This window comes from Oryctolagus cuniculus, chromosome 6, assembly GCF_051225735.1.
Source record: "Oryctolagus cuniculus isolate XC-2025 breed Fujian yellow rabbit chromosome 6, ASM5122573v1, whole genome shotgun sequence".
Taxonomy (NCBI): domain Eukaryota; kingdom Metazoa; phylum Chordata; class Mammalia; order Lagomorpha; family Leporidae; genus Oryctolagus; species Oryctolagus cuniculus.
Genome location: NC_142872.1, coordinates 165,615,802 through 165,639,010, shown reverse-complemented (window position 1 = coordinate 165,639,010; position 23,209 = coordinate 165,615,802). Strand labels below are relative to the sequence as shown.

General features: G+C 54.0%; 1 protein-coding gene across 4 annotated transcripts in view; it reads left to right on the top strand.

Annotated features, from left to right (window-relative positions):
- Positions 1 to 23,209, top strand: part of TRAPPC9 (trafficking protein particle complex subunit 9) — a 564,887-nt gene that overhangs the window by 373,796 nt on the left and 167,882 nt on the right. For all 4 annotated transcript variants that reach the window (XM_070075538.2, XM_089335766.1, XM_089335765.1 and 1 more), the window contains one exon: positions 13,343 to 13,453. In XM_070075538.2, the coding sequence (XP_069931639.2) occupies positions 13,343 to 13,453 (111 nt within the window). The remainder of the gene's footprint in view (positions 1 to 13,342; positions 13,454 to 23,209) is intronic.

Below are 23,209 nucleotides of genomic sequence, written 5' to 3'. Positions count from 1 at the left end.
AGAGGATGGAAGACCTCTCTCTCTCTCTCTCTCTCTCTGTCTCTCCCTCTCAGTAACTCTACCTCTCAAATAAATAAATAAATAAATAAAATCTTTAAAAAGAAAGCTGCTCTCTATATTGAATGTGGATTTATTGTAGGTATATTTATAGATTTTAAAAATAATTTATAATTCATCCTGACAACACCTATAAATTAGATTATTTAGGCCATTTACATTTAATGTGATTCTTAATAAGCTTGGATTTGGGTCTTTCACTTTATTTCTTTGTTTCTTGTTTATATATCTTAGTGTTTGCTTGGTATGCCATTTTCTATTTTTTTACTTTAAACTTAGCTGTATCACTATATTTAGAGTGGGTTTATTGTAGGGAGTGCATAGTTGGATTTTTAAATAGTGTATCTATGATAACTAGATCTGTGATGTCTGTTGTAGGTATCTATATCTTATATCTATCATGCCTCGTACATATGTGATGATTAGACAGAAGTTCCAGCACCGTGTGCGTTACCAGCGCATGCTGGCAGCCACAGCATAAGCAGGGAGTCTTTACCGAAGGGGCTGTGGTGCTTTGGGAATCTGTGTTCCAGTGAGAAAGGAAGGAGTGCTTCCCAGTAGACTGAAAGGCAAGAAGGCGTCCTGTAATCCTCACAGCAGCTCCTGAAGAAACCACACAGAGAAATACAGTTAAAGTACACGGTGTGCACAGAATGGCATATGCAACAGCCAGAGCATTCCTCCAGAAGAAGACAAAGCAGCCAGCCCCAGTACACAGAGTGAACACGCAGAGGACAGACCCAGAAACACAGATGCACACACAGAGGACAGACCCAGAAACACAGATGCACACACAGAGTGAGACCCAGTAACACAGAGTGCACACGCGGAGGAGAGACCCAGTAACACAGATGCACACGCAGAGGAGAGACCCAGTAACACAGATGCACACACAGAGGAGAGACCCAGTAACACAGATGCACACACAGAGTGAGACCCAGTAACACAGAGTGCACACACAGAGTGCTCAACCCAGTAACACAGATGCACACACAGATGGGGAGACCCAGTAACACAGATGCACACACAGAGGAGAGACCCAGTAACACAGATGCACACACAGAGGACAGACCCAGAAACACAGAGTGCACACACAGAGAGAGACCCAGTAACACAGCGTGCACACACAGATGGGGAGACCCAGTAACACAGAGTGCACACACAGAGAGAGACCCAGTAACACAGTGCACACACAGAGGGGGAGACCCAGTAACACAGATGCACACACAGAGGAGAGACCCAGAAACACAGAGTGCACACGCAGAGTGAGAGACCCAGTAACACAGATGCACACGCAGAGGAGAGACCCAGTAACACAGATGCACACACAGAGGACAGACCCAGTAACACAGATGCACACACAGAGTGAGACCCAGTAACACAGAGTGCACACGCAGAGTGAGAGACCCAGTAACACAGATGCACATGCAGAGGAGAGACCCAGTAACACAGATGCACACACAGAGTGAGACCCAGTAACACAGAGTGCACACACAGAGTGCTCGACCCAGTAACACAGATGCACACACAGATGGGGAGACCCAGTAACACAGATGCACACACAGAGGAGAGACCCAGAAACACAGATGCACACACAGAGGACAGACCCAGAAACACAGAGTGCACACACAGAGAGAGACCCAGTAACACAGCGTGCACACACAGATGGGGAGACCCAGTAACACAGAGTGCACACACAGAGAGAAACCCAGTAACACAGTGCACACACAGAGGGGGAGACCCAGTAACACAGATGCACACACAGAGGAGAGACCCAGAAACACAGATGCACACACAGAGGAGAGACCCAGTAACACAGATGCACACACAGAGGAGAGACCCAGTAACACAGATGCACACGCAGAGGAGAGACCCAGTAACACAGCGTGCACACACAGATGGGGAGACCCAGAAACACAGAGTGCACACACAGAGGAGAGACCCAGTAACACAGATGCACACGCAGATGGGGAGACCCAGTAACACAGATGCACACACAGATGGGGAGACCCAGTAACACAGAGTGCACACACAGAGGAGAGACCCAGTAACACAGATGCACACGCAGAGGAGAGACCCAGTAACACAGATGCACACACAGATGGGGAGACCCAGTAACACAGAGCACACACAGAGGAGAGACCCAGTAACACAGATGCACACGCAGAGGAGAGACCCAGTAACACAGATGCACATGCAGAGGAGAGACCCAGTAACACAGATGCACACGCAGAGGAGAGACCCAGTAACACAGATGCACACGCAGAGGAGAGACCCAGTAACACAGATGCACATGCAGAGGAGAGACCCAGAAACACAGAGTGCACACACAGAGAGAGACCCAGTAACACAGCGTGCACACACAGATGGGGAGACCCAGTAACACAGAGTGCACACACAGAGTGAGAGACCCAGTAACACAGATGCACACACAGAGGAGAGACCCAGTAACACAGATGCACATGCAGAGGAGAGACCCAGTAACACAGATGCACACACAGATGGGGAGACCCAGTAACACAGAGTGCACACACAGAGAGAGACCCAGTAACACAGCGTGCACACACAGATGGGGAGACCCAGTAACACAGATGCACACGCAGAGAGAGACCCAGTAACACAGAGTGTACACACAGAGAGAGACCCAGTAACACAGATGCACACACAGAGGAGAGACCCAGTAACACAGATGCACACACAGAGAGAGACTCAGTAACACAGTGCACACACAGAGGGGGAGACCCAGTAACACACAGAGTGCCCGACCCAGTAACACAGATGCACATGCAGAGGAGAGACCCAGTAACACAGATGCACATGCAGAGGAGAGACCCAGAAACACAGAGTGCACACACAGAGAGAGACCCAGTAACACAGCGTGCACACACAGATGGGGAGACCCAGTAACACAGATGCACACGCAGAGAGAGACCCAGTAACACAGTGCACACACAGAGTGCTCGACCCAGTAACACAGATGCACACACAGAGTGAGAGACCCAGTAACACAGATGCACACACGGAGAGAGACCCAGTAACACAGAGTGTACACACAGAGAGAGACCCAGTAACACAGATGCACACACAGAGGAGAGACCCAGTAACACAGATGCACACACAGAGAGAGACCCAGTAACACAGCGTGCACACACAGATGGGGAGATCCAGTAACACAGATGCACACGCAGAGAGAGACCCAGTAACACAGTGCACACACAGATGGGGAGACCCAGTAACACAGATGCACACACAGAGTGAGAGACCCAGTAACACAGATGCACACACAGAGAGAGACCCAGTAACACAGAGTGTACACACAGAGAGAGACCCAGTAACACAGATGTACACACAGAGGAGAGACCCAGTAACACAGATGCACATGCAGAGGAGAGACCCAGTAACACAGATGCACACACAGATGGGGAGACCCAGTAACACAGAGTGCACACACAGAGGAGAGACCCAGTAACACAGATGCACACGCAGAGGAGAGACCCAGTAACACAGATGCACATGCAGAGGAGAGACCCAGTAACACAGATGCACATGCAGAGGAGAGACCCAGAAACACAGAGTGTACACACAGAGAGAGACCCAGTAACACAGCGTGCACACACAGATGGGGAGACCCAGTAACACAGATGCACACGCAGAGAGAGACCCAGTAACACAGATGCACACACAGAGGAGAGACCCAGTAACACAGATGCCCACACAGAGAGAGACTCAGTAACACAGTGCACACACAGAGGGGGAGACCCAGTAACACACAGAGTGCCCGACCCAGTAACACAGATGCACATGCAGAGGAGAGACCCAGTAACACAGATGCACATGCAGAGGAGAGACCCAGAAACACAGAGTGCACACACAGAGAGAGACCCAGTAACACAGCGTGCACACACAGATGGGGAGACCCAGTAACACAGATGCACACGCAGAGAGAGACCCAGTAACACAGTGCACACACAGAGTGCTCGACCCAGTAACACAGATGCACACACAGAGTGAGAGACCCAGTAACACAGATGCACACACAGAGAGAGACCCAGTAACACAGAGTGTACACACAGAGAGAGACCCAGTAACACAGATGCACACACAGAGGAGAGACCCAGTAACACAGATGCACACACAGAGAGAGACTCAGTAACACAGTGCACACACAGAGGGGGAGACCCAGTAACACACAGAGTGCCCGACCCAGTAACACAGGGTGAATAAACAGAGTTAGCGACCCAGACAGCTGAATTCCTCGGCATTTCTGCTCCGCCCGGTACTGCCCCGTTGTTGCAGCGTTTCCTTCTTTCCCCTGAGTGCATGTTTTCTGGTAATGTCGTTTCCCGCTCACCTGGAGAACCGAGTGACACTTGGTTTGTGGAGGTTGTGGTGACTAACTTTCTCAGAGGGTCCCATTCTGCCTTCACACCCGACGGTCTTATCCCCAGGTATATGCTTCGTGGGCGACAGCTCTTCTTGTGTCACTTTAAAAATGACATCTCGGCCCTCTCTGCTTTTGGACTTGTCCGTCCCTGCCTCCCCGGGCCATCCTGGCTGCTTTGAGATTTACTCTCTTCAGCGTTCTCAAGCTTGTTCATGATGTGCCTACATAAGGCTTTTTTTAAAATTTACACTCTTTGGGGTTCGCTGCGATTTGTGAATTTCTTCATGTATTTTGCCAAAATTCAGGAGTTTTTCGGCAATTATTTCTTTAAACGTTGCATTTTTTCTTTGTTTCTGATCTCCTATGACACAGCCTGTTGGGATTTTATTGTCCCATGGATGTGATTTTTTCCCCCAGTTTTGTTCTGTCTTTTCCGTTGGAGACTTGTGAATCTATCTCCAGGTTTGCTAGTTTAATTTCTTCACGGTCCAGAAACTTACTTGGTGAGTGTTCTCTTTTCGAGGTTGAGAGGGTTTGTCTCCCTCCATAGCCGGCATGTGGTTCTTGGTGGGTGCTGGAGCCAGGACGAACGCCTTAGATCTATGTTCCTCCCTTGCCAGTGTGTTGGAGCTGAGAACACATCCCAATCCCCTGTGCCCTTTCTCGAAGGCTCCTTGTCTGACTTAACCCTTCCCGGTGTTCTTGCTCACAAACAGTATAACCCTGCCACAGCCGCTGAGCCTGCGAGACCCCTGCCTTGCAGCCCACCCACTCCTGTCTGTAAAACCCCAGCCTGTGAGGGAGGGGGCTGTCTACCTTCTCTGGCAGTGAGTCACTATCTCAGGTTTGGAGTAGCCTGCACTGCCTGTGAGCTGGCGGTCTGTCACCTCTTCTTCTTGTTCCATCTCCTCTTTGTTTTCCATCTCATTCTCATGTCGGGCTACATGCGCCCTTGAGACACAGGGGTCTTCTGCTGGCTTTGTGTGTGTGGGGGGGGGGTATTATCCCAGTGTCCGTCTGCTGTGTGTGTGTTTTACATCCTCTGATTTCCGTCTGCTTGTCCCATCAGTTACTGAGCTGACGCACTCCCCATGGAGTTTGTCAGCCCACTGTCTGCTCTCTGAAGGTTCTCTTAGCATCGTCTCCATACTCGTGTCCCCCGTGGCTCTGCTGACTCTGTCTTCCTGTGGCTTGGAGGTATGTTCACCCTTGCCTCTCGCAATGTGTTTGAGGTCTCTGCCAGTTGATTAATCATTTTCCTTATGAGTTATGTGTTCCCAGATCTTCTTACCCTAAGTCGCTTTAGAGTGTATTCTGGACGTTTTGAATACGATGTGGTGAGATCATGGGTTCTTGGAATCCTAAGAGACTGTTGGAATCAGGTTTAGCAGGTAGCCCAGAGTTGGGTGGGTCTGGTCTTTCCCTCCCGTCCCCTCCCTCTCTCCCATTTCTGGAGTGTCCACCATGGGCTGTGCTGCAGTTGGGGTTTCAAAGCGACCGTGGTGCCCTTTGGGCCAGCTGCATGTGCACACCACCCAGGACCCTTCCCGGGACTCATTGCCAACACCTGGAGCTGACTGTGTGGGCTCTGGTTCCCTCTGCTCAGCTCCACAGAGAGACTGGGGGTTTCTGTGTGACTTTCTCAGGTGGCTCCCTTCATCGCCCTCCTCTCTGACTCTGATGTCTCCTCAGCACTGGACTAACTGGCGGAGGCCCAGAGGGGGACGATAGGAACTGGCCCTGGGGTTTGGGGACCCCAGCTCCTAGGTCAGGGAGGTGGATGTGCCTGAGCAGCCTTGGGGACCTTTGGGGGCCCTCTGCTGTGCTGCCTATAGACTGGGCTGGGAGAGAAGGGAAGGGGAGTCTCTAGGGACCTCTCCTCCCGAACATTTCTTGGCGCCTCTGCCCATGCATCAGCTCAGGAAGAGGGCTTCTCGGTGCCCCCCTTCCGGCAGCCGCCATAGCTGCTTCTCAGTCCAGGCCACTCGGCTCCAGGGAAGGTGGCACTGGCTCCCTGCTCAGGAGCGCTGACTGCCCTGTCCCCTGGGTTCCCTGGCCTCGGGCTGCTTTCTGAGTCCCCATGCGTTCTGTGACTTCGGCTGCCTTCTGGGGGAGAGACGGGGCGGGCCCTGCTTGCTCCGTCTCCTCCAAAATTGGAGCTCACCATTGGTTCAAACAGAAGCCGATGCATGTCACTCATCTGCTTGAGACACTCGAACGGTGCCGCATCACGCCGTGCATCAAGTCAGCGTTTCCCGAAACCTCTCATCAATTTCGTGCCACGCCCTTTGCTTGTTCTAGCCTGTGATCGCAGGATTTCTGCGTGAAGCACTTGTTCTCCCTGGAACACGGCCCTTCCACACCTTTGCATGATTGCGTTCTTGTCATCCGAGTCTCAGGTGCCTTTTCCCTGGGGAGGCCTCCTTGCTGTCAAACTGAATTCATTTTGTAAAGCCCTGGTTAGGTTTTCAGGAGCATTTAGTTTTTTTGTTTTTCAAATCTCGTATCATCCAAGTCTTGGGCCCTGCCGTACGTCACAACCAAGTTCTGCTCTAGTCATTGCCAAGGCAACCAGATTTGTGCAGGTGTAATCCGAGAGCACCGTACCTCACCTCAGCCGTGCGGGGCCTCTCTGGCTTTCTGGAATATTCTAAAGGCCTTCTGTGGGGCTGCAGGACTGGGTGCCTGTGAGTATCCACTCTGCACAGCACAGACAGGAAGTGGGAGGGAATGGACCCCTCCCCCTGGCGAGGGCTTGAGCTGTGAGGGCAAGAGTTGGTGGAGAAGCTCCGCCTTCCGCTGTGTCTCAGTGCACATTTCTGAGCTCCCCAGGGCTTCCCAGACCTGTCAGGTTGAGCCGTAGTAGTCACAGGGCATCCGGCTGAGCAGTGCGAAAGGAGAGGTCCCAGGACTTGCTGCCCTCCTGCCAGGCTCTGCCCCTCCCGCCATCTCTTCCTCAGGCCCCAGAGGAACCCTCACGCCAGAGCTTTGCAGACCCGGTTCTGGGGAGAGCCAGGTGCAGCCCCTGATGCCAGGTGAATTAGCACTTGACATTGCGTGCACATTTCACAGAGAAGACACATAAAGGAAGATCAAGGGGACAGGAGTCTGTCCACCACCCCACTTTGTCAGATTGTAATGTTTTGCGATATTGCATTTGCTTCTGTTTTTTTTAATTTAAAAAAATAAAACTATACTATGAAAGCTCTTTGTGTTTCTCTTCCTTGCTATGAATAGGCAGTAAGCAAATTTGATGTGTATAAGCGGTGCAGATTAATTTAAAAATTATTTGATAAATTTGATGCAAATTTTATATACCCAAGGTTATTAACGCGATAGGTGTCCGCGGGGAGGCACGTAGCTCTTGTGACTCCATCTTCCCGTCTGCATAGGTCCCAGGGCTGCCCTCCCGCTGATGCACACTTAGTCAAAAGTAGCACTTTGCTTTTTACAATAAGCAGTATGGCAGTGAGCATTTTTGGATGTGTCCTTCTGCCAGACTCTGAGCTGATCCAAGAAATGGATCAAGTAATCGAAAATGAATCTTGATGTGAATGGAAGGGGAGAGGGAGTGGGAAAGGGGAGGGTTGTGGGTGGGAGGGACGGTATGGGGGGGAAGCCATTGTAATCCATAAGTCGTACTTTGGAAATTTATATTCATTAAATAAAAGATAAAAAAAAAAAAAGAAATGGATCAAGTAGAAGTGGAATTTTTCTGTCAGAGAGTTCTCAATTTACAGACTGGCCAGGTAGTCCCGATGTTCTCTGTGAAGGAGTTGTGCCCATTCCCTGCCCGCAGAGGGGAGAATTCCCGGTTCTTACTGATGTGTGTCTTGGCCAACACTTGGAGCTGGACCACTTTTAAAATGTTCCCAGTAGGTTTGGTGGGGAATGATATCTTAGGGTTTTCTCACCCTTCCTCTGGCTGCTGGTTGGGTTGGGCTCTGTTCCCATCTGTCAGCCCTTTGATGTTCCCTACTTAATTGTCAGTCTTAACCCTTTGCTTGATTTTCTCTCATTGATCTGTAAGAGTTCCCTATAAACTCAGGATTTCAGCCCTTTGTCAGGGTTGTGTATTGCAAACACCTTTTCATAGGTAGTCTGCCTTTGGTTTGGCTTCTGGAGGTTCTCTGTGCTGAAGTTCTTAATTGAATGTAGTCTGACATTTTAGTTTTTCTCTTTGTTTTCTGTGTGCCTGAACTCTCTCTTTAAAACTCTCTCTCTCTCTCTCTCTCTCTCTCTCTCTCTCTCTTCCAGGGTCATGAGCCCTTTACCTCTGTTTTCTTCTAAAGGTTTTTGCGTGTGGTCAGATACTTAATCTATCTGGAATCTTATTTTTGTTCATGGTGTGAGGTAGGGGTGTCATCTGCTGTCTTTCTGCAGAACCATTTTCCTGGTGTATTTACCAGACCCTCCCGACATCCCCATCTCGCCAGCCCCAGCCCCGCACAGCCTCATTCTGCTTCTGGGCCCTGTTTCCTTTCATTCCCGTGTTTTTGTGTCACTCCTTAACTTACAGCTCTGTCCCTGGCCTCGTACCGGGAAGGCCAGATCCCTCCCACGGTCTGCTTCCTCAGTGTCCTGCCTGTTGCCGGCCCTTTGTCATACATGTACATTTTGGAATCAGCACCACAAGTTCACCAAAACCACAACTTACTGTTGAGTTGTAGTGAATTTATGTAAATTTGGAAAATGGTCGCTTTAAAATACGAAGTCTTCCCATCTTTGACTATAAGCCATCTCTGCCTTTGTTTGACGTGAACCTTTATAATTTTCTGTACAAATGGCTTTCGTCTCTGTTTTCTTAGATTTAGTCCCATGTGCATTTTGGACTGCATTGCTGTCATTAATTTATGTTTTTAAATTTTTTTTATCTTGTAACTTTTTAGTTGATATATAAGAATACTGTGGGGTTTTGCATGTCCTAACCTTTTGTTAAACAACCTTTTTGAACCTGGTCTTTCTCATCTTACAAAAAAAAGCCTAAGTTTTTTTAAAGATTTATTTTACTTATTTGAAATATAGAATTACAGAGAGAGGTAGAGCCAGAGAGAGAGAGAGAGAGAAGTCTTCCATCTGCTGGTTCACTCCCCAGATGGCTGCAATGACCAGAGCCGAGCTGATCCGAAGCCGGGAGCCGGGAGCTTCTTCCAGGTCTCCCACGAGGGTACAGGGGCCCAAGGACCTGGGCATCTTCCACTGCTTTCCCAGGCCACAGCAGAGAGCTGGATCGGAAGTGCAGCAGTCGAGACTAGAACTGGCGCCCACATGGGATGCCAGTGCTTCAGGCTGGGGCTTTAACCTGCTGCACCACAGTGCCGGCCCCTATTTTTATTTTTTTAACTCCCCTGGCCTTCCCAGCCCTCCTGCCTCCCAGAGGTGTGATTTCTGTAACAGCAGAGGTCCGGTCTATCCTGCTCCCTTGCACATCCTGCATGCTCACAACAGGAGGCACTCTGTGGAGTGCTGTTGGGTAGATTAGTTAACAAAACCCTCGTTCCTGAGCAGAGTCCCTACACCCAGGTCCCTGTGCACAGGCCGCTCTCTGCCTTTCTGCCCAGCAGCCTGAGCCCCTCTCCCAGCTTCACCCTGGACCCCAGGGTCCTCGTGCTCCTCACACTGCTGGTCCCATGTTGTGTTCTCTCCCTGACACCAGGCGTAGGGTTCAGCCTTTTAAAGACTTGCTCTGAGCTCACTTCTTCCAGGAAGCTTTCTTGGCCTTCCCCTTCAGAAAGACACATCTAGAAAACACAACCAAAACAATTAAAAGTTAACTGTGGGAGTCGGTGCCGCGGCTCACTAGGCTAATCCTCCACCTTACGGCGCTGGCACACTGGGTTCTAGTCCCGGTCGGGGCGCCGGATTCTGTCCCTGTTGCCCCTCTTCCAGGCCAGATCTCTGCTGTGGCCCGGGAGTGCAGTGGAGGATGGCCCAAGTGCTTGGGCCCTGCACCCCATGGGAGACCAGGAGAAGCACCTGGCTCCTGCCATCGGATCAGCACAGTGCGCCGGCTGTAGTGCGCTGGCCGCGGCGGCCATTGGAGGGTGAACCAACGGCAAAGGGAGACCTTTGTCTCTCTCTCTCACTGTCCACTCTGCCTGTCAAAAAAAAAAAAAAAAAAAAGTTAACTGTGGGCTGGCGCCGCGGCTCACTAGGCTAATCCTCCACCTTGCAGCACCGGCACACCGGGTTCTAGTCCCAGTCGGGGCGCCGGATTCTGTCCCGGTTGCCCCTCTTCCAGGCCAGCCCTCTGCTGTCGCCCGGGAGTGCAGTGGAGGATGCCCCAAGTACTTGGGCCCTGCACCCCATGGGAGACCAGGATAAGTACCTGGCTCCTGCCATCGGATCAGCGCGGTGCGCCGGCCGCAGCACGCCGGCCGCGGCAGCCATTGGAGGGTGAACCAACGGCAAAGGAAGACCTTTCTCTCTCTCTCTCTCTCACTGTCCACTCTGCCTGTCAAAAAGAAAAAAAAAAAGTTAACTGTGGGGCCAGCATCATGGCACAGCAGGTTAAGGCAACGCTGGCATTCTACAGGGGTGCTGGTTCAAGTCCTGGCTGCTCCACCTCTGATCCAGCTCTCTGCTGATGCACCTGGGAAGGCAGTGGAAGGTAGCCTGAGTCCTTGGACTCCCGCTCCTGCTAGGGAGACCCACACAGAGTTCCAGTTTCCTGACTTTGGCCTGACCCAGCCCCGGCCGTTGTGGCCATTTGGGGAGTGAACCAGCAGATGGAAGATATCTCTCTCTCTATCTGCCTTTCAAATAAATAAAATCTTTTTTTTTTTTTTTTTTTTTTTTTAGAAAAAGATAAACATGATACCCAGGTAGACCATAAGCCTTAAAGAAAATTATCCAAAGTGCAGTGGAAAAATACACAGAGTAAATGAGGTTATGGTGGGCAAAAAATGCTGCTGCTGTCTGGAGAGGGAATTGGTTTATGAGTAACGGTAAGCAAGGCCCACCAATACGTCATAGCGTCAACCATCGGAGGAATGGGGGCTCTGGATGGAGATCGCCGCTCTCAGACGGCGAGGCAGAGAAGGGAAGGAGCTCGCAGGACGTGTTGCGCGGCGATGCTGGTCCCTCCGCGCAGCCCTCCCGCCAGTCCAGGCTGTGAGTGAGAGCAACGTGAAGTTGAGTCTTCTATTCCGGGTCTCTTCGGCTTTCCTCCTCTGATCACTGTCTTGCGAGTTCTGCCTCCTGACGAGAGATTTCCTGAGGAAAGAATCCGTGCAGTCACGACGGAGGTGGGCCAGATCTTCCTTCCCGGACGCTTGTCCCCCTCGAGCTGGCTGAGGGGGCGTGGCAGGCAGCTGCCCAGCTGGTGAAAACTGCCCGTGTGCGGAGCCCCTGGGGCAGGCCCTCCACCCAGGACCCCTGGGATCTGCCAGCGTGGGCGGGCCCCCGTGGACACAGGGAACGCACACATTCCGACACACACTGATGCTGTGTCTGTGTGAGCACAGGTGTGTGTGTGCACGGGCCTGTGTGAACCCCTGTGCATCCCTGAACGGCACAGATGGCAGCTGTGGCTCTGCAGTACGGACCATGATGTCTCGTGGAACGTGAAGGACTGAGTCCGAGTCTTGATCTCAGCCATCACCCAGCGCTCTCAGCCCCTCCAGAGCCGCCTCTGCCCCAGGGTGAAGGGGTCAGGAGGACCACCTGTTAGGGCTATCAGTGTGAAAGAGCAAATCGGGCGGTGGCCCAGGCACAGGGCCGGTGTTGGGGTGTCAGTCCTCTTGTCTGCCACTTTGGCATTTGCACTTGGCCACCCACATGCCTTCTGGCAGCCACACTGAGCTAGTAACAGCCCAGAGCACAGAGTCCCTCTGCCTTGCTCCCCAGGAGGGACCATGGCTTCTGCTCTGTGGCCATCTCCTCTGTCCATCCCCACCGTGGCTGTGGCTGGCCCACTGAGATCTGTGAGCGCTCAGGGCCAGTCTGCCCAGTGCTAGCTGTGACGCTTCCGATTTAGGATTCCGTGATGGTGGTGTTAGGCAAGGGCTCGTGGAACCGAAGGAAAGCCAGCCCGTGGTGACTGACACAAGCAGAATGCATGCTGCGGGGCTTTTGATGTCGCATGGGAGGTGGTGGGGGCTGTGGCAGCTACTGCAGGCAGAATGTCATCCTCTGACCTCTCCTCTGCCCCTCCCCCCCACCAGTGGCATTGGTCCTTGTCGTCTTCAAGCTTCTAGGGGTCTTTCTTGTTCTGGGAGCAGGAGGACGGGGAGTGGGAGAGGCTGAAGGGTGATGGCTTCCTCTCAAGGCGCTGTGCACTTGGGATGCCTGGTGCTGCCGGGAGTGCTGGGAATGGACGTCTCTTCTGTTGCACCTGTGCAGTGCGGGAAGAGGTGTGGAGGTAGCAGATGGTGGGGAGTGGCCTGTGGTGTCTGCTGCAGTTGGAGGGGAGCCAGGGGAGCCCAGGGTCAGGCGCTCGGGGACGACGTGTGCACAAGTTCTTGGGGTTCCCGTCCCTAACACCTCTTGTGGTACCTGGTAGCTGAAGGGATTCTGACTCAGCATTTATCAAGCGCCACTGTATACAGGTGTTTCCACTTATGCTATATGAGAGCCAGATGGCCTGGTCCCACTCACAGGCAGAGGCTTGGAGGCCTCGAGTTCCCAGCCAAGGTCACATCTTTGGAGAGTACAGCTGCGTTGTAAACACTCATCCCCAGGACCAGGGAAGACTGATGCCCAAAGCCACTTTATCGTCCACAGCTGGTTCAGACCGAGCCTCAGTACCTCTCTGTGTCCAGGGCCTCTGGGGTTTTGACAGGGCCGCCTGGGCTCAGCCTCAGGGAGTGGGTAGTCCCTGGGGAGGGGTAAGGCATGGCAGGGGCCCATGGCCGTCTGAGGGTCTGAATGGTCTGAATTCTCATCTGTCTTTCACCACAGCACCCGACAGTGCCACCTGCTCTTGGATGTCTTCAACTCCACGGAGCAGGAGCTGACGGTTAGTGCCCGGAGCAATGAGGAGCTCGTCCTGCGTGCCGGCGAGTGCCAGCGGTGAGTGTCCTGTAGTCCCCTGGCCCCCCCTGGCCGGGCTTCCTGTTGGAAGTCCTTCATCTGCTTGGGGGAGGGGCGGCGGGGAGAACCTGGCCTCTGGGACCGCCGAGCTCAGCCAGTGCTGGCGCTGGTTTGAAGCTGTGGTGGTGGTTCCGCAGGTTCAGCGACAGAGTCCAGGGTGGCTTTGGGTCAGAGCCCGGCATGGGAGGTGGTGGCATGTGCCGGGCCCCGGGCCTGAGGCGCTGAGGCCTAAGTGCTGAAGGAAGTGGTTTCTGGCAGCATTTGCTGTTGACTCGGCAGCTGTGTTTCAGGCTCAAGCTCCTTTAATGCCGCAGAGAGGTGGGCCTGGCTGAGACCCGTGGGAGAGGGATACTGCTGCAGGCCCTGTGTGCAGGGCAGTGAGAGGGACCAGCGAATCCAGGCCTGGGTCAGGCTCTGGAGCTTCCCTGACCCAGCAGAGGTCCCTGCGCGTGAGGGGAGGTGGGCCGGCCAGTGGCCAGGCGGGAGCCCTGGGCGTGTCCCGGGGCAGGGAGGACCCAGAGCCCCTTGCCCCTCGGCCTCTGTGCACACCGGGCGGCCTTAGGTGTATGTGCTCATGAGTGGGATTATGGATGGACTAGTATGTTTTACTTTTAGCCACCACATACTGCAAACATGTAGAAAATAATTTAGAAACCAGCACACCACGTCCTAGAATAAACACTTAGCTCTTTGCTCCAGGTCTGTTTCTCTTTGCTTCTCTGTCTCTCTCCTCTCTTTTAAGAAAATGAAATAGTTTAAGAAATCACTAACTTGCCGTTCTCCATCAACAAAGAAATGCCAGTCCAAACCTGAGTGTGATGCCCTGACATGGGCATCAGACTAAAAATTAAAAAGCACAGCCACCAGTGGCAGCAGGGTGGGAAGCCACTGGGACCCTCGGGCCCCGTTGGTGGGGATGTGAAGTGGTGCAACGGCTGTGAAAAACGGGCTTGCACTTTCTTGTAAAACTAAACACACTTCCCCTTCACCCTGCTGCTCCAACCCTACGTTTATTCAAGAAGCATTAAATTATACAGCCACAAAAGACCTGAGCTAGAACATTCCTGGCCAGACAGCACAGGGCTCCCAGGTGTCCATCATGGGAGAATGGATAAGCGCTGGTTGTATCTCCTACCCATGGATCAGCCCGGGGCAAGAACAGGGAGCAGATGACCCACACAGCCTGCAGGCAACCCGCACACAGGTCACGGCTGTCGTGCTGAGGGCCATGCTGTGTGATTCCATTAATGTAAAAGTCCTAGCAAAGCCTAACCAGACAGTCGAGGCCTCCGGAGAGGGCCAGGAAGGGGTTTGATTGGGAAAGGGCTTATGGCAATTTTCTAGGTCACAGTCCTGTGGTTTTAACTCCACGGGAGTTTGGGTCACACAAGGCTACACATTTGTTGAAACTCAGGATATGTTCACATGTGATGTGTGCATTTCACTGTCTGTCAATTTTACGTCAAGAGAAAAAGCTGTAAACAGAAGTTGAGCTCCGGTTAATGACAGGCACGCGCAGGCTCTGCATGATAGCAGCAGTGTTTGGAATGCACAAAAACACAGCCGGATTAATGGCCAGGCAGAGGGGCGAGCAGGTGACGAGCGAGGAGCTGCAGCAGGGGTGGGGCTGCACCACCCGGAGCGTCTCCCTGGTCCGTGCTGGGCGGGACCAGGGGCTCGTTTCTCTCAGAGTGACTGCCGATTTTCGTGAGAAAACACTGGGAATGACGAGAGAAGCACGCGTCGCCGATGTCTGCCTCTTCCCCAGCCGCTGCTGTCTTCTTTCCCCTCCCCCTGGGGATAGATTTTGTCGGGGGTGATGGTGCTGGCACGCTCGGACTTGACTCCAGTCACTGTGCACACTCATGCGCACATCCACCACCAAACGCCTCTTTGAGAGTTGTGTCTCTTTACTGACATAAGTGGCCCCATATATACGTGCTTTTAAAGCTTAAAATCAGCTCTACACTTCGGAGCTAATCATAAATCTGATCCCCTCATTTTGGCTGTTATTAATATTTCATTGTGTAAATAGGCCACTTGTTTCATTTCCATGCCAATGCACTGCTGTGGGGCAGTTTCCAGGGCGTTCATATTTAACGTGATTGTTGTCAGTACCGTCCACAGCTGGAAGGCAGGCCCCGCCACCCTCCAGCACGGCCTGGCTGGCCTGGGGGTCAGGCGCGCCAGGTCCAGTGACTCTGGTCTTCCTTTGAGAGGAGCCAGGAAACACGGCCTCCCCAGGCCGGCCCTCCTCCCTGTGTGCAGCGTGCAGGCCTGTGGGGGCTCCAGGACCCTCCCGTGTGTGTGCTGTGGGGCACGTTGGGCCCCCGAGGGCTGTGACATGCCCGATTGGTGTCTGGGTGGCAGCCTGTGCTGCTCCCACAGTTGTGTGGGGATCTGTGTTGCCCCACCCCGGTCTTGCTCTTCCTGTGGGGACGCTTTGATGTAGCCTGGAGTCCCAGAGGACACTGTCTGGCTTTCTGATGGCACCAAATATAAAACACTCCCGAGAAATTGCAGCTGGCCAGGCTCGCTCTATGTCAGAAGCCTGCCTCGCTCTGGCCATGGGAGGCTGGGTGATATTAACAGCCCCAGTCTCAAATAATTGCAATTTTGTTTTGTGCTCCAGGCTCCTTCATTATTAAGCTTTTTGCTTAAATTCTCATTTCTGAAATCTCCTAACTCACATATTCTTTTATTCTTTCATGAAATATTCATTCAATAAATATTGATACTTGGAGAGCCTGCTGTGTGGCGAGCCCCGCGTCAGGCTCCAGGAGTGACAAGATGAATAAATAAAGACCCCTCCTGGCAGGGGAGCGGCGGCGTGGTGTGACACACAGGGAAGCCGGCCTGGGGCCCTGGCTTTTTTGCCCGACAAGGGCCCCTGGCTGTGATGACTGGGGCAGTGCGTGTGGGCCAAGCAGGGCCAAGCAGAGGGGGCATTTCTCCGGGAGTCGTCTTTGGCACTTTGCTGCTAACCCGGGGAGATGCCACCCGAGTCCCTGTTGTGAGGCTGGAGGCCCAGCATGAGGGAGCCCCTTCCTTCCTTCTCCCAGTTTAGTGGGACGCACAGTTGTTTGGGGCTCCTGGAGCAGCTCAGGTGGAGGAGGTGGAGGTAGTCGTACCTTTCACCTGGGAAGCGTCTCACAGGCCCTGCCTTCGACACGGTCCTCAAACACCCTGGCTTGGCCGCTCTGTGCTCTGTTACTTCGCAGAATCCTGGTTCTCCATTGGCCCCATGGTGGGCACCCCTGCTGCTCCTCAGGTGCCAAAGAAAGGTTCCCTGTACTGTGGTCACCCCTGCTGTGGGCTGGTAGTGGTCCTGGGATCCCGTGTCACCTCTCTACCAGCGGCACTGGCGGGCGATGCTCTCGCTGCCTGAAGGAAGCAGCAGGTGCGTAGTGCTTTCTTCTGGAGCGTGTGCAGCCTTTTCTCAGAGACCATCTAACAATGAACGTGGGTGAAGCTGCCCTCTCAGGCCTTCGGCGCCCTGGGAAGGCCCCTGGTCCCAGCTGGTGGCGTACCACTCCCTCTGGGAGAGAAAGCTGGGCTCACTTCTCCCAGCACCCGGCCCTGGAGGGAGGGCAGAGTCCCCTGCGGCCTGGGGCAGGGGTGGCGGCAGGGATGGGAGTGTGTTGGGAAGCTGGGGGCGTCTCCTGTGTGAAATCTCATTCAGGCCTCACAGAATCCTCTTGTGGAAGGTTTTGTACTCATTTTCCAGAAAAGCAAACTGAATAAATTGATCAAAGTCACTTAGCGGGAACCCATCTGTCAGCTGCCAAAGGCTGTGCTCCTGCCGGGTCGGCGCTGTGGGGAGGCCACGCTCCCGCTAAGCGGGCCTGGCGCAGAGCGGGATGCTCTGGCAGGAGGGGCACGTCCTCCTCCCTCGCCTCTGAGCAGGCTCCATGCGCGGCGTTCGGCGTGGGGAAGCCTCACTTCAGCCCGCAGAAGAGAAGGTGGCCAGAGCAGACAGACGGCTCACAATGAAGGTGGGCAGAGCAGACAGACGACTCACAGTGTCCCGTGGCTGGTTCAGCAGGAGCTTCCCCGGTGTCTGCCAGGCACCCAGCCGTGCTGGAAGGGCCCTGAGTGAGCCTTCTGGCTGCTGTGTGGAAGTAGAGCACCCAACAGGCCATGGTTGTGTGGAGTGAGAAGTGAAGACACGTGGGAGGCGCCCGCCCAGGCTGGAGGTTCTGGGAGGGCGGCTCGGGAGACTTCCTGGAGGAAGTGGTGTCAGCAGGGAGAGTGGCTGAGTCCACTTCAGCTTATCAGCAACAGACAGCGATGGCTCCCGGTTCCGCAGGTTGAGTGTCCACGATCCAGGCTGCAGCAGGGTGCGTGTCTGGGGTGGGCCTGGGCGGCTGCTTCTTCCTGCAGATCTTCACTTGGCAGAGGGAGGGGCCTCTGCCTCTTTGTTCTGAAAACTGATCCCGTTCTGGAGAACTCTGCTATATTGACCTGATCACCCCCTCACATCACCGCCTCCTGTGACTGTCACCCCTGGGGTTTGGACTCCAACAGGTGAATTTGTGGGGACCATGTTCAAGAGCACAGTACTCTTCCATTGGCCCTCTTCCCATATGCAAAGTACGTTCACGCCACCCCGGCACACCCCAAAGTCACGGCTCATTCTAGCATCAGCTTATGGCCTCACCCAAACACCCAAGTCACTGAGAGCGAGACTCAAGGTCAAGTCCACGCTGGAGTCTGTGCTTGCTAAATACCACGTGGGACAGGTGTAGGATGTTCCCAATCCAAAAGGGACAACAGGAACGGAGTCACCAGTCCCAGGCAAGTCCAAAACCCAGCAGGGCAAGTGAACATCAACCTTGAGGCTCCACGATTCTCTTCTTTGGCTCGCTCTGCCTTCCAGGCATGCTGGGGTGGGAGTCCCACCTTCTGGACACACTGGGATGATGACCCTACACTTTTGCCAGGCAGGGGTTCTCTCCCACGGATTTGGGTGGCCCCACCCTGAGGCAGCCCTCTGTCTGTGGTCCCCTGGCTGAGAAGCCTGCACTGGTGGCTCCTCCGGCATGGCTGTGAAGGAGGCTGTCTGTGGTCTCAGTGGAACTCTCGCACCTGTGATGGGACGTGCCGTCCTGGTGCTTCCGAGTTGCCTTGGAGAACAGGTCCTGGCCTCTGTTTCGTGGCTTACTAACCTCATCAGGTGGTCACTTGGCCACACCCTCCATGTTCTCACCTGTGCTGGCTCTTCCATTTCTTTTCTTTCCTTTTTGCCTTGTTCCCCTCCCTCCCTCCCTCCCTCCCTCCCTGTCTCCCTTTCTTTTTTTGAATTGTGAAGTAAAGATAAATGAAGGAGAGGACACCTGCTGGACCAAGCAGGCGCCCAGAGGAGAGCTGACCGCCAGTTTCGATGTGGAAAGTCAGAATGCTCCAGGGTTTGAGTTCTGTTTCCTGACAGACAGTCCCGCCTCGACACCACGTCTCTCCTCTCTGAGTTTGCCACCAGCAGTCAAGAGAAACCAGGCTGCACCTTCCACATTTGGCTTAGATATTTCCTCTGCCAAATACCGAGTCACGTAGCTCACAAGGTCTACCTTCCAGAAGGTTCCAGTCAGCCAAGGTCTTTGGCACTTGACGAGGATGTCCTTCCTTCCTCTGTCTGACACCACACTCTTCTCTGCTATCTCATCTGGGTTTCCGTTAATGATCTGTTTGGGAGAACGTGATGTGCTCTCCTAGAAGACCCAGCCCCTCCCTGCAGAGTTCCTGCCTCTGGTCCTCACCAGGGCTGCCCTTAGCTGCTCATGGCAGTGCCGGCTTTCCCTCGGAAACCCCTCCCCCAGCCTCTGCCCATGTGCCGTGCAGAGCTGCTTCCGCAGCTTCAGGGGTCTGTCACAGGCGCTTCCACTCAGCACCAATGACCTGTGCTAGTCCACCTGGGCTGGGAGTAACAGAAGTTGACTTCTCTGTTGTGGAGGTTAGAAGTCCCAGGTGAAGGTGCCGGCTGGTTTGGTGCATGGTCAAGGCCTGCCCTCTGGCTCGGAGATGGTACCTTCTTGCTTTGTCCTCCATGGTGGAAGGGGCAGGGGTCTTTCTTGGGCTTCTTCTATGAGGATGGCACTAATCCCATTGGAGAGGGCTCAACCCTCGGGATGCATTGATTTTCCAAAGGTCTCCCCACCGCTTGGGGCTGGTGGTTCCAATGTAGGAATCGGGGGTGGGGTGGGAAATGGGCACACATATTCAGTCCATAGGAGAGCATGGCACATGAGTAGGAGTTAGCCAGGGCTTGAGAGGGCAGCACAGGCAGGAGACATAGCACAGCATGGAAAGGTGCATGTGCAGTTATGTGTGTGTGTGTGCGTGCATGCAGGTCTGTGTATGTGCAGGTATGGGAGCACGTGTGGGGTGTGTGCAGGTATGGGAGCACGTGTGGAGTGTGTGCAGGTATGGGAGCATGTGTGGGGTGTGTGCAGGTATGGGAGCATGTGTGGGGTGTGTATGTGTGTAGGTCTGTGCATGTGCAGGTATGGGAATACGTGTGGGGTGTGTGCAGGTATGGGAATACGTGTGGGGTGTGCGTGTGTGCAGGTCTGTGTACGTGCAGGTATGGGAGTACGTGTGGGGTGTGTGCAGGTATGGGAATACGTGTGGGGTGTGTGCAGGTATGGGAATACGTGTGGGGTGTGCGTGTGTGCAGGTCTGTGTATGTGCAGGTATGGGAGCACGTGTGGGGTGTGTGCAGGTATGGGAGCACGTGTGGAGTGTGTGCAGGTATGGGAGCATGTGTGGGGTGTGTATGTGTGTAGGTCTGTGCATGTGCAGGTATGGGAATACGTGTGGGGTGTGCGTGTGTGCAGGTCTGTATACGTGCAGGTATGGGAGTACGTGTGGGGTGTGCGTGTGTGCAGGTCTGTGACATGCAGGTATGGGAGCACGTGTGGGCTGTGTGTGTGCAGGTGTATGTGTGTGCAGGCACGCTGTGGCTCAAAGAAAGCGTTGTTCAGAGAGTGAGTGTGTAGGTCTTTTGAAGTTAGAAAATGCTCTCATCACCTTATGTCCTACAGGGACTTTCTTAATCTTTCAATTTGAAAAGTGACAGTTAAACAGGCCGGTGAGAAAGTCCTCTTCCAGGTCTGACCCCTTCTGGAGAAGGCCCTCTGGGAATGAGTGACTCACGTCTGCGCCCACAGGGCCCGTGACCCGCTCTGCATCAGCTCTGCGATTGGGGCCATTCGCCCCGTGCTCTTGCGGGGCGACTCGTGGTGCTCGCCAGAACTGACCCGCATTTCCTCGGCCCACCCCGTCCGTCTCAGTGCCACCAGCAGTGCAGCTGTGATTGTTATCCCAGGGTGGTCTCCGTAAGCACCACTTTCACAGGCTCAGACCCTTTGATTCTCACTGGACCTCTGCAGGGGGTGGGCCTTGCACCCTTTGGTCCCAGGAAGCCAGGAGCTGCGGTCACCTGGAGCTAGAAGGCGGCTGCTGGGCGCCCGAGGCCACAGAACTGGGCGCTCCTCATCCAAGATGACTGGCAACAGCGGAAGGCTTTTCCGAGAGATGCCATGAACTCAAGAAAAATGGTGTTGCCAGCAGCAAACGTAGTGGAAAATTAAGATGTGATAATTATTATGCTTCTTTGGCTTAATTATCCAACCATTAAAATTGAATTTTGTGATAACTCTCACTTAGGCATAAATCTCTTTATGACTTATGGGAATGCACGTATCTCACTCCATGCTTCGGGATCCCTGGTTTTGTGCCCCCCACGGTGGTGGTGGAGAGACCGAGATTTCGGCAGCAGGCCTGGCAATGTGTGCGTGCACTGTCACTTTGGAGAGACTGAGTGCCGGGGGTCTGAGTCAGTCCCGGGCACCGCAGCCGGGCCTAGGAGGGGCCTCAGAGGTGATTCCACAGCTGGGGGCCCCGCGGCTGTGGTTTCTGGGGGTCCTTGCCCACACTCGAGAACCGGCTGCACCCTCAGTATCTCTGCTTCTCCCTTTGTTCTTTCAAGCGATCCCCAGAGCCTCGTCAGGGATCCAGGGGCCCATAATCCTTCTCCTCCCTCACTTACGACATTTTACATTTCTGCATCCCTCGGCCCAGGCTTCCCTTCTGCCGGCTCTCTGAGTTTTCTCGTAGACTTTTTGGGGGTTTCCCGTGTCTCCTGCGGTTTTACTGGAAAGGAAAGTGGGAGAGTCCTTCAGGAAACAAGGGGAGACCATCTTGGGCTGGTGCGGAGGTGCAGCTGGTGAAGCTGCCACCTGCAGTGCCCACATCCCACATGGGCACCGGTTCCAGTCCTGGCTGCACCCTGCTAATGCACCTGGGAAAGCAGCAGAAGGTGGCCCAGGTATTTGGGCCCCTGCACCCAGTGGGAGACCTGGATGAAGCTCCTGGCTCCTGGTTTAGCCTGGCCCAGTCCTGGCCATTGGGGCCATTTGGATAGTGAGCTGGGGGATGGAAGATCTCTATTTCTCTCTCTCTCTCTCTCTCTCTCTCTCACAATGGCTTTCAAATAAATAAATAAATTTCTTATAAAAGGAAGCATCTTGATGTGGTCTGGCCTTGTCTGGTTGTGGGGAAAACTGAGGCTCCCTTTCAGTTGGCAAGCACTTGTCACAGGGTCCTTAAACCCCAAGGCTCCCAATCCCCTTCCCGGAGCTGGCCCTGCACCCTAGACTGTCCCTCTGCTCATTAGCAGTTCTTAAAGCTTTCCTGGTGGAAGCCCAGATGGCCTGGGATCAATAGGTGCCTCACGATGATTAATAGGCAGAAAGGAGAGACGGCAGAGCTCAGCCGAGAGAACCAATTTGATTAGCCAGGTTCAATACTGTGGAAGGCGCGGGCGTTTGCTGACCCAGGAGAAATTCTTTCCTTTCTGTGAGCAAAGAAAAATACGACGACTTGCTTGGGTCTTTGTAGTCCGTGCAGCTTTTCGTTCCTCCGAGATCGTAGGCGTGAGAGGGGCTCCTGCAGCAGGGGCATGCCTGGCCTGAAGGTTGGGAGGCACCCAAGGGCCAGCCCCTGTCTCCCAACTGTAGGCCCACTTGTCCGCTCTTTGGCTCCTTTCCAAGCCATAAGCTGGCTCACCTGTCTTAGGCAGCTCATTTGGCCTTGTTAAGCTCCCAAGGGCTTTGAACCAAATGGGGATGATAAGCCCCATGGGTGTGCTCAGTGGCAGACGTAACCCATGTCGAGTGCTCGCCCCTGGGCTGTGCCCTCATGGAGGCCCGTGCAGGCGCGACGGCTAGAGCACAGCACAGCCTGTGAGGAGGGTGCTCTTCTGCACACATGTGGCTGCTGGTGGCCTCACTGCCTGGCTGCTCAGTGCCATCGAAGTGCAGGCAGGAAGTCTTCTCTCTGGCAGTGTGAGAAGCCACAGAACCACTCCCCAGGGAGCCCTTCCTGTGGAGAGTCAGGTGGCGTCATCGTGTGGGTAGCTGAACACGTGGAAGGTGGCTGGGAGCAGAGCTGCGGGCCCAGCACGGTCCCACAGCTGGGCCCCTGTGTAAGGTGTGAAGGTGCCACGTGGCTGGGTGTGCTGCAGGAGGAATCACAGGCAGACCGAAGGCCCTCCGGGCACACTGGGAAGCCGAAGCAGAGAGCAGAAGTGTGACCTACAGAGGCCCTGCTTCTCTAAGGTGTGTGTAGTGCGGGCAGCGGCTGTAGAACTGCACCCGGTCAAACCTGTTTGCTTCCTTCACACGCTGCCTCCAGCTTGCCGTGCCTCTCCTCTTCCCTCCCTCCCTTCTTCAAGAT